The following is a 14304-nucleotide window of genomic DNA, read 5'->3' as shown; positions in this document are numbered from 1 at the left end:
ATGGTTCTCGCATTGGTTTATTCATGCACGACATTGTTTATGAAAGTTCATGATGATGGAAGAATAATGATGACGTGCATGAAGAATGATATAATACGAAGAATGTTATTATGTATGAAAACTATTTTGATGACTTATGTGTCTTGGGGTGATTATACGGGATATGCACTTTGGGATGAGCTCCGGAGCGACTATCCAAACATGGCTCACGGGATGGTTATACGGGGTATGCACTTCGGGATGAGCTCCGAAGCGGCTATTTAAAGAATGAAAGTTTACGGGCGTAATGTCATATACTTGTTGATCAACAAGAATCTATGAATGGCTCACTATGACGGTTGCCACACTACTCATACTTCATCACCCCAAATATTTTTATGATATGGCTTTATCGAAGTTATGTTTATTGCATGAAAGTTTAAGTTAATGTTTTCTCTTTTAAAGTTAGAAAATCCTTTTTCTGCATGTTCTTGTTGAGTCTTTCGACTCACTATACTTGAATGGTGCAGGTAACAATGATGTGGATGTTTTTATTGATGATTATGTGGGCGAACATGAAGAAGAAGCAGGGGTCGGTCCAACGGGCAATGCATGAGTGTGAATGCTTTAGAATGGAAGATGTTTTAAACATTTTTATTTGATGAAAGGCAAACAAGTTTTAATTTTTAAGTTGATGGCCATGTTTGGCAAATATTTTTGGATGCTATTCTATTTTGTGCACTTATTATACGCTCTTTTAATAAAGAAGATGATGATTCCGCAAAATTTTTATTTTTCCCAAAATTTTAAGTATGTATGTTTGAGTAACGTTTCGATTGAGAAATTGGGACGTTACAGCTTGGTATCAGAGCAGTTCGCTTTGGGATTGTTTGCACACATGCATTCTCGCCACGACCCTATGCTTCGTCTTCATATCTGTAAGTTTTATGTTATGGATTGTTTAAGATGCGTGATAGTAATTATGATTAATAAATTATGCATGTTGTTTATGATGTTATGTTTAAATAACGTAATTAAGCATGTGGACTGTATGGACATTAGGATCATGGCTAACCGTAGGAATCCGAACAATGAGAACAATCAAAAAAACTAGTTTTTGGCTGGGTTGGCGACTCTGTTGCAAGAGCAGAGTAGAGCCCAAGGGGAACAGATCCAACAGTTAATCCAAGCACAAGCGGGAGGATGGAACAACAATCAGCTGCTTTTGACCAATCCTATCTTTAAGCAGTTTAAGGATCTAGGGCCACAGGAGTTCAAAGGAGGGGCTGATCCCCTTGTAGCCGAGGAATGGGTGCAGTCAGTAGAGACCATTTTTGACTACATGCAGCTCACGGATGCAGATCGTGTGAGGTGTGCCATCTCTATGTTTCATGATGATGCACGGGTTTGGTGGCAGAGAGCCCGTTCTGCTGTGGATATGACTACGTTGACTTGGAATGGATTCAAAGATGTGTTCTATGGGAAATATTTCACTATCAGCACCAGGACTAGACTTGCTAGAGAATTTCTGGAGCTCCGCCAAGGGAGCATGTCCATTGCCGAGTATGTGAAGAAGTTTGAGAGGGGGAGGTACTTTGTGGCCATAATTTCGGGTAATGCTGCAGAGGAGTTGAAGCATTTCACAAAGGGATTGAATGCCACTATTCGACGTGATGTCAGATTGAGTGGGGCACAAACATACCGAGCAGCAGTCGATGAGGCTATGTTGTCAGAAAAAGATGGAAATGATATTATCAAGGAATCACAAGCGAAAAGAGTCAGTTACCAGGGGAGAGAGCAGCAAGGGCCTAGTCAAAAGAGGCCGTACCAAGCTCCAGCTCAGAGGAGACCGCAGCAGCAGCAGCGCCAAAACCCCAATCTGGCGCGAACTCAGGGACAGAATCAACCGAACTCCAATGCTCCAAGGCCGGCGAATGCATATATCTGTCAGAAGTGTGGGAAATCACACTCCGATCAATGTATGCTGGGGACTAATACTTGCTTTCTTTGCAAAAGGCCAGGGCATTTTGCCAAAGACTGCCCGCAATCAAAGGAGCCTGTCAAAGGAAGAGTGTTTGCTATGACTCACGATCAGGTTGACCCAGATTCTGCAATTGTCACAGGTATGATCCGTATTGTTGATTTACCTGCTTTCGTGTTGATAGATACAGGAGCTACGCACTCTTTTATGTCTGTTAGTTTTATGATAAAATTGAGGGTCTTGCCGGATGAATCTATTTCGGAATTTTGTGTGTCGTTACCCTCGGGAGAAGAACTGAAAAGTAGTAGTGTGGTAAGAAATTGCAAGGTTCAGATGCAGAGTCTAGTGTTGTGTGCAGATTTTATTTTTTTGAAGATGGTGGATTTCAATGCGATTTTTGGGATGGACTGGTTGGCTCAGCATGAGGCTATTATTGACTGCAAACGGAGAACTGTCTCTTTGAAAGATCAGAACGGAAAACCATTTGTGTACCCCATTACATGATATGAATCTTATGTATGAAAAGCAACACGATTTCAACGAATCGCACCTCAATTCGATAACAAAAGAATTCAATAATGTTGTCCCGACTTTGAAACAAGTAACAGATTTTTGGAATCTCCACCTCTAGTTGAACCTGTAACTAGCAACAGAGAATTCACGATAGAAAACAATCAAAGATTCAATTAGACCTTCAAAGGAACCTGTCTTTGACAACCCAATTGAAAATCGATTGACAAACGCCACAAAGCTATGAAAATTTGATAAGTTTGATTTTGGGTAAAACAAAAGCTTTGATAAAATTCTAAAGAGAATTTTTGTATTGAATAATCAATAATCTGAAAATCTTAGTTATCCTTAAAATAATGAATGTTGTAGTATTTATATTACAAACCAAAATATTGAAAGATAACGCAAAATAAATCAAAAAGATATCAAAGATATCTCCTAAAGTTTCCTAGTAGGAATAAAAGACCTAAAATAAACAAAGTAAATCCTAAATATTAAAAATCCCGAACACACACAAAACACCTTCGGTGCATGTAAAAGGACATGGCGTGGGCGCACCGACGTTGCGCAGACAATGGCGCGGGCACGCGATAAGGTAGCGCAGGCGCACCGAGAGCTCGCAAAACATCGTCAATTTGGCATCCGTAAGCGCGGGCGCGCTTATTTTTCGCAAAATAATGGTGCGGGCGCGCGAGTTTGGGCACGGGCGCGCCTTGGCTTCGAGCAGGGTCTTCCATTTCTTCATTTTCTTGACCATTGATAAGTGCATTTTGTGCACTTAATTTGTATATGGTTTTACTTGACTTTTGGAATTTATTGGTAGATATTGCGTGAAATTGTTGTTGTTTTTGTGTTTGTAGGAAGTTATGGACTTCGATGTGTTCAAGTGGAAATAAGCTTTCAAGATGGAAGTTTACAAGGAAATTCAAGAGTTGGAAAAGAGAAAAAAAAAGGCTGAGTTCGAGCTGAAGGCGCGCCTGCCCTATCCTTAGGCGCGCCCGCGCTGTTACTTAAGAGCTCAAGAAGAAAAGTCGAGCTAAGAGCGCGCCCGCGCTGACCCTAGGCGCGCCCGCGCCGTTGAAGAATGTTTAAAAGTGTGTTTTGCAAATTGAGGGCGCGCCCGCGCCGTCGTCTGTTTGGAATATTAGAGTCCGATTGTTTATGGAAGCTTTGGGGATATTTTTGGTATTATTTTGGACGATTGTTAGGTCATATTTAAGGGATTTTTCGGAGTCATAGGGAGGATCTATCAGCCACCAATACACACAATATTCGAGAGAGCACTTCTGTGAGTTTTTGGAGTTGAAGAACTGAAGATTGCTTGGAACGAAGACGAAGATTTTTCGACCGAACACGGAAGAAAGACTACGGCTTTATTTCTTCTTTTTATTTTCTTTTGATTGTTGAATTATGTTTGAGATATTAAACATGATGTGGTTTTTATTGAATTTGAGCATGAACTAAACTTTTCTAGTCTAGAGGTTGACGTAGCTTGGTTGAGACATATTCATGAATCTTTGATTTTAATAAATTGAATTTCTATAGCTTAATTGTGTTTCTAGAATTGAATGTCTACTTAATTTATTGGCCATAAATTGAGTTGTTATATTTACTTAGAATCATTGCTCGGGAGAGGGGATTTTGAGTAGGATCAATAGGAACTACACTGTTAATTGTTTATATAGCTCGGGAGAGTATATAGCTTTAATAGAACCTTTAAGGAACATAATTTTACACATATCACTACATCTAGATTTTTAATAGGGATATTGAAATCGAATTGTAGTTGATACACTCTATTTGTTGCTCGGGAGAGGGGAATAGAATAATCTAAGTGTTCTTGGTTATTAATCGAAGGGAATTCATAAAATAGATTAATTAGGATTGAATATTGTCGAGATCAAGTGAAATCAAAAACCTCTGGACTATTTTTCTCTGATTGATAATTCCTTGAAATTTGTGTGTGTGAGCTTGATAATTTCTCATTATTTATTTTATTTATTCTGCAAAATTCTCGAAGTTTGATTTTTTAGATAAAATTAAGACTATTTTAATTACAAGTATTGAATATTTTCATTTTACTCCCTGTGGGATCGACACTCTCTCTTTCATTATACTAAAACTTGACACTCGTACGCTTGCGAGAAAAATTCACAAGTTTTTGGCGCCGTTGCCGGGGAGTAATTTTGATTATTTTTTAGTCTTGTTACCAATTAGTCGAAGTTTTAATTTAAAGTTTTCTTTATTTTGATTTAAGTACTAATAAATTGCTATTGTTCTTAATTGCAGTTTATGCGAAGATCTCAAAGTGCGAATTCTTTGCTCTTTGATCCAGAGATTGAACGAACTGCAAGAGCTTTGAGAAAAGCTAGGAGAGAAGAACAATTAAACATGGCTGAAGAAGATGTCAATGAATTGCCTTTGGTGCCAATTAGAGATCATTTCAGGCCAACGATCCAGGCTCACTATTCTGGAATCGCTAGAGGGACAATAAATGCCAACAACTTTGAGTTGAAGCCGGCCTTAATCAACATGGTTCAGCAGAACCAATTCAATGAAATTGCCACAGCTGATCCTCACTTACACTTGCGCACTTTTCTAGAGATTACTGATACTGTTAAAATAAATGGTGTTTCTGAGGATACAATACGCTTACGTTTGTTTCCTTTTTCTCTCAGGGACAAGGCACGGAGTTGGCTGCAGTCATTGCCACTAGGACGCATAACAACTTGGGAGGGCATGGCTGTGAAATTCTTAGAGAAATTCTTTCCACCATCCAAGGCAACCCAGCTGAAGATTGAGATCAGTACCTTTCAACAGCATGATTCAGAACAGCTATACGAGGCATGGGAAAGGTACAAAGATTTGTTAAGGCGTTGTCCTAATCATAATTTTGCAGATTGGGAAGAAATAGAGTTTTTCTACAATGGACTGAATACGCCTACAAGAATGTCTGTGGACTCTGCTACTGGAGGTACCATATTTGCCAAGGATCCCATTCAGGCTTATGATATGCTGGAACAGATGACTATCAATAGATATCAATGGCCATCTGAACGTATGGGAGTCAAGAAAGGAGTGTACAGTGTGGATCCTCTTACATCCATTACTGCACAGTTATCTGCGTTAAGTACACAAGTTGCTTCTCTGAACAAAGTGAATATCGCAGAACCTGCAGGTGTGTCGGTTGCCATAGATGAATCTCATCCACCCGAGGAAGCTCAATATATCAATCCCAGAGGCTACGAAAACTATCGAGGTAACCCTCCACCTAATGCTTCCTGGTTTACGTAACCATGAAATTTTTTCCTATGCCAACAACAAAAATGTGTTGAAACCCCCTCTGGGATTCAATACAAATCAAGGGGAAGGTAAAGCATCGTTGGAGGATGTGGTGTCTACATTTGTTACTGAATCTAACAAGCGGATGTCGAGGACTGAAACTCGAATGGACAGCATGGAGACACACATGTGTAGTTTGGGAGCTATGATGAAATCCATGGAGACACAGATTGGACAGCTTGCAAATGCTTTGAAGGATCAAAACAGAGGACAGTTTCCCAGCAATACTGAAGTGAATACAAAAGAGCAGTGCAAAGCAGTTGAGTTGAGAAGTGGGAAGAAGTTAGAAGAGAAAGAGCAGAGCAAAGCCAAAGAAAGTAAAGAACCAGTGACTGGAGAAATTGTGGTTGAAGGGCCCAAGAAGGAAGTAGAATTTAAACCGATGTACAAGCCACAACTTCCTTATCCACAGCGGTTTAAGAAGAAGGCACTTGATGAGCAGTTTTCCAAGTTTCTAGATATCTTCAAGAAGATACACATCAATATTCCATTTGATCTGCCTTGGAACAAATGCCTAATTATGCAAAATTCATCAACGATGTAATGTCTAAGAAGAGGAGATTGCAGGACAACGAAGTGGTGAATTTGACAGAAGAATGTAGCGCAATCCTGCAGAAAAAGTTGCCACAAAAGCTAAAGGATCCAGGGAGTTTTACTATCCCTTGTTTTATTGGTGGTTCTAAGGTAAATAGAGCTTTATGTGATTTAGGAGCCAGTATAAATTTAATGCCTTTTTCTGTTTACAGAACTTTGGAGCTTGGAGAAGTCAGGGCGACCACCATCAGATTACAGCTGGCTGATCGGAGTATCACATACCCACGGGGTATTGTGGAGGATATTTTGGTAAAGGTCGATAAGTTCATATTTCCAGCAGATTTTGTGATTTTGGACATGGATGAAGATGAAGAAACTCCCTTGATTTTTGGGAGACCTTTTCTAGCTACTGCACACGCATTGATCGATGTACACAAGGGAGAACTCACACTTCGAGTTGGTGGTGAAGCGGTGATTTTTATATTTATCACACCATGAGGGGCCCAAATGAGGTAAGTACATGTAAGAGCATTGAAATTATTGATTCTCATAACTCTTTTTCATGTGCAGGAAGTACGGATCCGCTCGAACGATGTTTGGTGGCGGACGAGGTGGTTGAGAAGGAAGAGGTTGGGAGTTACATGAACAAAAAATATTCTTAGACAGCACTCCGAAAGAAAAAATGGTGAGTTCTAAAGAATCTGAAACTTTGGAAAATAGTACACCAGAGGTATCCCCTGAAACTCATGATCTGAAAGCATTGCCTGCGCACCTATGTTATGAATTTTTTGGTGAAAATTCTACTTGTCCTGTTATTATATCTGCTCATTTGTCTGCTGTAGAAAAAGATAAGTTGTTGAGAGTTCTGAGAAATTTTAAAACCGCTCTAGGATGGTCAATATCTGACATTAAGGGTATTAGTCCAACAATTTGCATGCATAAAATTTTGATGGAAGAGTCGTATACTCCTTATGTTGATCATCAGAGAAGGTTGAATCCCGCCATGAAAGAGGTAGTTAAGAAAGAAGTTTTAAAGCTGTTGAATGCGGGAGAGATTTATGCTATTTCTGACAGGAGTTGGGTATCTCCTGTTCAAGTGGTGCCTAAGAAGGGTGAGATTACTGTGGTTAAGAACGAGAATAATGAGTTAATTTCCACACGTACAGTAACTGGCTGGCGAGTTTGTATAGATTATAGGAAGTTGAATAAAGCTACTCGTAAAGATCATTTTTCACTTCCTTTTATTAATCAAATGCTTGATAGACTTGCTGGTTATTGCTATTATTATTTCTTAGATGGTTATTCAGGCTATAATCAAATTGCTATAGCACCGGAAGATCAGGAGAAGACTACTTTTACGTGTCCCTATGGCACGTTTGCTTTCAGGAGGATGCCGTTTGGACTGTGTAATGCACCAGCAACTTTTCATCGGTGTATGATGGCGATTTTTGCAGATATGGTGAAGGACGTGATGGAAGTGTTTATGGATGACTTTTCAGTATTTGGTTCCTCTTTTGATCAATGCTTGCATAATCTGTCTCTTGTTTTGCAGAGGTGCCAAGAAAAAAATTTAGTTCTTAACTGGGAAAAATGTCACTTCATGGTTCAAGAGGGCATTGTCATTGGACATAAAGTGTCATCCAATGGATTAGAGGTGGATCGAGCCAAAGTGGTTGCAATAGAGAAGCTTCCACCTCCGAAGAATATCAAGGGCATCAGAAGCTTTTTAGGCCATGCAGGGTTTTATCGGCGTTTCATCAAGGATTTTTCTAAAATCACAAAACCCCTGTGTAATTTACTTGAAAAAGAGTCTACATTCATTTTTGATGATGATTGTTTGCAGGCCTTTGAAAAGATCAAGACGGCATTGACCACAGCACCCATCATGATTGTGCCAGATTGGAAGGAGCCCTTTGAGCTTATGTGCGATGCTAGTGACTATGCAGTGGGCGCGGTATTAGGCCAAAGGAGAGATAAGATTTTCAGAGCTATATATTACGCCAGTCGCACCATGGATGCCGCACAGCAAAACTACACTACCACCGAAAAAGAGATGCTTGCAGTAGTCTTTGCTTTTGATAAATTTCGTCCATATTTAATTGGTACTAAAGTAGTTGTTTATACTGACCATGCAGCAATTCGCTACTTGTTTGCCAAAAAGGATGCCAAGCCACGCTTGATAAGGTGGATTCTACTTTTACAAGAGTTTGATTTTGAGATCAAGGACAAGAAGGGTAGCGAAAATCAAGTTGCTGATCACTTGTCAAGATTGGAGCTAGAAGACGTGAAGGAGGAGGAGAGCATAAAGGAATTGTTTCCGGATGAACAAATCTTTGAGGTAAGTTCCTTTATTCCATGGTTTGCTGATATTGCGAATTTCTTGTCTTGTGGTGCTATGCCTCCAGAGTTGAATAGACATCAAAAGAAGAAGTTTTTCCATGACATTAAGTTCTACTTGTGGGATGATCCCTATGTTTTCAAACGTTGTGTCGATCAAGTGATTCGGAGATGTGTGGGGGGGGCAAGAGGCAAATGAAATTTTGGAACAATGCCATTCCTCCCCCTATGGAGGACATTTTGGACCCACCCGAACTGCTGCTAAGGTATTACAATCTGGTTTTTATTGGCCTACGTTGTTTAAAGATAGTTATACCTTGGTGAAATCATGTGATAAGTGTCAAAGAACGGGAAATATTTCAAGAAGGCATGAATTACCCCTCACAAATATTCTAGAAGTAGAATTATTTGATGTGTGGGGTATTGATTTTATGGGTCCCTTTCCCCCTTCTTTTGGGTACACTTATATTTTGTTAGCAGTTGATTACGTTTCGAAATGGGTGGAAGCCATTGCCACCTCGACTAATGACGCTCGTGTTGTAGTTAAATTTTTGCAAAAAAATATCTTCACGCGGTTTGGAACTCCACGAGCAATAATCAGTGATGAAGGTACGCATTTCTGCAATAAGATTTTTAATACCTTGCTCACGAAGTATGGTGTCAGGCATAAGGTGGCGTGTGCATACCATCCTCAAACCAATGGCCAGACGGAGATCTCTAACCGGAAAATCAAGCAAATCTTGGAGAAAATGGTTAAGACAAATCGGAAAGATTGGGCAATCAAGCTAGATGACGTCATTTGGGCCTACCGCACTGCATTCAAAACACCCATTGGGATGTCTCCCTACAGGCTGGTTTTTGGTAAGGCATGTCATTTACCGTTGGAATTGGAGCACAAGGCGTTTTGGGCTATCAAAAAGCTAAACATGGATCTCGAAGCATCCGGAGAGTTGCGGAAAATACAGTTGAATGAATTGGATGAATTCCGAAGTGAAGCATATGAGAATGCCAAAATCTACAAAGAGCAAACAAAGAAGTGGCATGATAAAGTCATTGTGCATAGGGAATTCGAAAAGGGTCAGAGAGTTTTTCTATTTAACTCTCGGTTGAAATTATTTCCAGGGAAGTTGAAATCGCGATGGTCAGGGCCATTTCTCATAGAGATTTATCCACATGGTGCCATTGAATTGCGGTGTACAGATGGAAGAACTTTCAAGGTTAATGGGCAGAGAGTCAAGCACTACTTTGGCAACGAAGTACTACCCGCATCCAGTGCATTGCTTGATGATCCCAACTAAAGACTGGTGTACGTCGGGCTGATGACTTTAAACCAAGCGCTTTTTGGGAGGCAACCCAAATTTTTTTTTTAGTTTTTGTCTTTGCTCTCAAGTTTTAATTTTGTTTTTTTAGTTTTTACTGTTAATTTTGTTGTTTTGGAAGTAATTTGTTTTTTTTCTTTGATTTTTCAGTATTTTGGATGCCAATCTCGAGTCGATGGCGCGCCCGCCACACCTACAAGCGTGCCCGCGCAGTCACGTATTCAATCCAATCAAATTTTCTCGAGATTGAGGGGCGCCCGCTCTGATCTTAGGCGCGTCCGCGCCGCTCCTGCAGAGATTGTGTGAATTTTTTCGAGCTCAAGGCGCGCCCGCCCCTTCTTCAGCGCGCCCGCGCCGTCCCTGTACCATATTTTTGAATTTTTTTTTTCGAAATGTAGGCGCGCCCGCCCTTACCAGTCGCGTGCCCGCCCCGCCCCTGCTATTCCACAACTCACAAAACAAGATGTAGGCGCGCCCGCCCCGTCACCGATTTCTTCCATTTAACCTACTCTTTTCTTTCCTTTCTCCCAAATCTTTTCCCTAATTTCTTGTCCACTTTCTTCCTCACGAATTCTTCCCCTCTTTTATTGTTATAATTGGCTCGTGTATCTCGTCATCTCCAACCCCCCCACAATCTAATTTCTTTCATCATCTATTTGACGCGGGACGGTCGAACCACTTTTATCCAGGGCACGCCTCATTTAATTTTTGGAGGATTGTATTTGACCTCAATAAGATTATAACTTCCTCCAAATTGAATATCAAGAAATCCAACGCCCTCTTGTGTCTTCAACAACAAAGATTGAAGTGCTTCCTTAAACTTCTGAACTCGGCCTCTCGTAACCGGTCCTCGTGGTATCTCCAACGGATCCTTAGTCACTTGATCAGCATGCGAGCCATCCATGATCGCATCATCCTTCCCTTCTTGAAAAGGATTTGTCCTCAAATCTTGATCATCACCTACATCAAAAGGAGATAAATCAGAAACATTAAAAGTAGCACTGACATTATACTCACCTGGCAAATCTAATTTGTAAGCATTGTCGTTGATGCGCTGCAATACTTGAAACGGTCCATCGCCTCTAGGTAGAAGCTTTGAGCGCCGTTTTTCAGGAAACCGTTTTTTCCTCAAATGCAACCACACCCAATATCCTGGTTCAAACACAACTCTCTTCTTTCCCTTATTTGCTTGCTTTGTATACTGCAAATTCTTTTTCTCAATGTTCGCCTTCACTTTTTCATGCAAATTTCTCACAAATTCCGGTTTTTTCTTACCATCCATGTTAACCCTTTCACTCATAGGCAAAGACATCAAATCCAACGGGGTTAAAGGATTAAAACCATACACAATTTCAAAGGGTGAAAAATTCGTAGTAGAATGCACACTACGATTATATGCAAACTCAACAAATGGCAAATATTTTTCCCAACTCTTCAAATTCTTTTTAATTATAGCACGCAACAAAGTTCCTAACGTTCTATTAACAACTTCAGTTTGACCATCTGTTTGAGGATGACATGTAGTCGAAAACAGTAGTTTAGTACCAAGTTTGCACCATAATGTTTTACAAAAGTAGCTCAAGAAACGAGTATCTCTATCAGACACAATACTCCTAGGCATGCCATGCAATCTAACAATTTCATTAAAGAACAATTCAGCAACATGAGAAGCATCATCAGATTTATGACAAGCAATAAAATGAGCCATCTTATAAAATCTATCAACCACAACAAAAATTGAATCCTTCCCCTTCTTAGACCTAGGTAGTCCTAAAACAAAATCCATAGAGATATCTACCCACGGTTCACTAGGAACGGGAAGTGGAGTATACAAATCATGTGGATGTTGTCTAGACTTTGCTTTCTTACAAGTCACACATCTTTCACAAATTTTCTCAACATCATGCTTCATATGTGGCCAATAAAAATGTTCATGCAAAGTTTCATAAGTTTTAGCCACTCCAAAATGTCCCATTAAGCCACCCCCATGTGATTCCCTTACAAGTAATTCACGAATAGACGACTTAGGAATACATAACTTATCCTCCTTAAACAAATACCCATCATGCATGAAGAATTTATCTTTTGGACCATGCAAACATGACGCATATATCTCACCAAAATCAAGATCACTAGTATATAACTCTTTCACATACTCAAATCCTAAGAATTTAGAATCTAGAGTAGATAAAAGTACATACCTTCGTGATAAAGCATCCGCTACCACATTTTCCTTACCTTGCTTGTATTTGATAACGTAGGAAAAAGTTTCCACAAACGCCACCCACTTAGCATGCCTCTTGTTTAGCTTTTGTTGTCCTTTGAGATGCTTCAATGATTCATGATCCGTATGAATCACAAATTCCTTTGGCCTCAAATAGTCTTGCCATGTCTCAAGTACCCTTACCAATGCATAAAACTCCTTGTCGTAGGTAGGATAATTCAAGGACGCCCCACTAAGCTTCTCACTGAAGTAAGCAATCGGTCGCCCACCTTGCATCAAGACACCTCCAATTCCTACACCTGACGCATCACATTCAATTTCAAAAGTGTTAGTAAAATCAGGTAATACAAGTAAAGGAGCATTAATTAATTTATGCTTGACAATATTAAAAAACTTCTCTTGCTCCTCGCCCCAATAGAATGGAACGTTCTTCTTGATCACTGCAGTCATAGATGCCGCCAAAGTACTGAAATCTTTCACAAATCTCCTATAAAAACTTGCAAGACCATGAAAACTTCGAACTTGACCAATAGAAGTAGGCGTTGACCAATCTCGAATGGCACTTACCTTGTACTCATCAACTCTGACACCTTGGGAACTCACAACAAAACCAAGAAACACAAGTTCTTTTGTACAAAACACACACTTCTTCAAGTTAGCATACAATTGTTCAGCTTTTAGTGTGATTAGCACAATTCTCAAATGTTCGACATGCTCATCCAAATTTTTGCTATATACCAAGATATCATCAAAATATACCACAACAAATTTTCCAATATAAGCACGCAACACATGATTCATCAATCTCATAAAAGTGCTAGGCGCATTAGTTAGTCCAAAGGGCATAACCAATCACTCATACAAGCCGTATTTGGTTTTAAAAGCAGTTTTCCACTCATCACCTTCTCTCATCCTAATTTGATGGTAACCACTTTTTAAATCAATTTTACTAAAGACGCTAGAACCATGCAACTCATCCAACATATCATCTAGTATAGGAATAGGATGCCTATACTTTGATGGTAATGTTATTACCCTACAATCCACACACATTCTCCATGAACCGTCTTTCTTAGAAACTAACAAAACAGGCACATCACACGGTGACATGGACTCACGCACAAAACCTTTATCTAAAAGTTCACTTACCTGTCTTTGCATCTCTTTTGTTTCCTCTGGGTTGCTCCTATACGCTGGACGGTTTGGCAACGCACTTCCGGGCACAAAATCAATTTGATGTTCAATCCCCCTCAAAGGTGGTAAGCCTTGAGGCAAATCCTCCGGAAATAAATCTTCAAATTCCTGCAAAAGAGAAACAAAAGTGCTCGGAAGATTTCCGGCTATATCACTTGTGTTAAGGAGAAACTCCTTATAGAAAATCAATACAAGTGGAGTATGCACATGTAAAATCTCTCGCAACTCACTCTTTTGGGCCATAAATATTTTTTTATCGGCCTCTTTCCTCTCAATTTTTTTTTCATCTTTTTTTCTCTCAATATTTTTTTCTAAGACCATCTCACTTTTTTGTTCACTCTTTTTTTCGGCCTCTTCTTTCTTTTTCTTTTTCAAATGGTCCTCCAACACTTGCTTTGGAGTCATCGGTAACAATACAATAGGCTCCTTTCTCAAGGTAAAAGAATAACGATTTTTAAAGCCGTCGTGTATCACCTTCCTATCAAATTGTCACGGTCTACCCAACAAAATATGACAAGCTTGCATAGGCACCACATCACACAACACTTCATCTACATACTTACCAATGAAAAACGGTACTATCACCTTCTTATGCACTTTCACCTCCGAACTATCATTAAACCACTGCAATTTATAAGGTTGAGGATGTTTTATAACAGGCAAACTCAACTTTTCCACCAGCTCATAACTTGCTACATTAGTGCAACTCCCACTATCAATAATAACACTACATACTTTGTTATTCACAAAGCATCTAGTATGGAATAAATTCTCCCTTTGAGTTTCTTCCTCCTCCTTTTGTTGTACATTCAACACTCTCCTGGTCACTAGCAATTCTCCAACCACCGCATCATATCCCTCTTCATCAGGATCCTCCAACGCAG

At 39.8% G+C, this 14304-nt stretch overlaps 2 protein-coding genes across 2 annotated transcripts; both read left to right on the top strand.

Annotated features, from left to right (window-relative positions):
• On the top strand, positions 1-2464 carry LOC140888691 (uncharacterized). The gene is made up of 3 exons (XM_073296390.1): positions 1-148; positions 510-571; positions 1130-2464. Exons 1-3 carry the CDS (start codon positions 1-3, stop codon positions 2462-2464), a joined length of 1545 nt encoding a protein of 514 aa, XP_073152491.1.
• Positions 2465-9432: 6968 nt separating this feature from the next.
• On the top strand, positions 9433-9981 carry LOC140888690 (uncharacterized). Its single transcript, XM_073296389.1, has one exon. The coding sequence runs from the start codon at positions 9433-9435 to the stop codon at positions 9979-9981; it is 549 nt and encodes a 182-aa protein (XP_073152490.1).
• Positions 9982-14304: the final 4323 nt, after the last annotated feature.

This window comes from Henckelia pumila, chromosome 3 (genome assembly GCF_033568475.1).
Source record: "Henckelia pumila isolate YLH828 chromosome 3, ASM3356847v2, whole genome shotgun sequence".
NCBI lineage: Eukaryota > Viridiplantae > Streptophyta > Magnoliopsida > Lamiales > Gesneriaceae > Henckelia > Henckelia pumila.
Note: the sequence above shows the minus strand (reverse complement) of the source record. Positions and strands in the feature narration are given on the sequence as shown.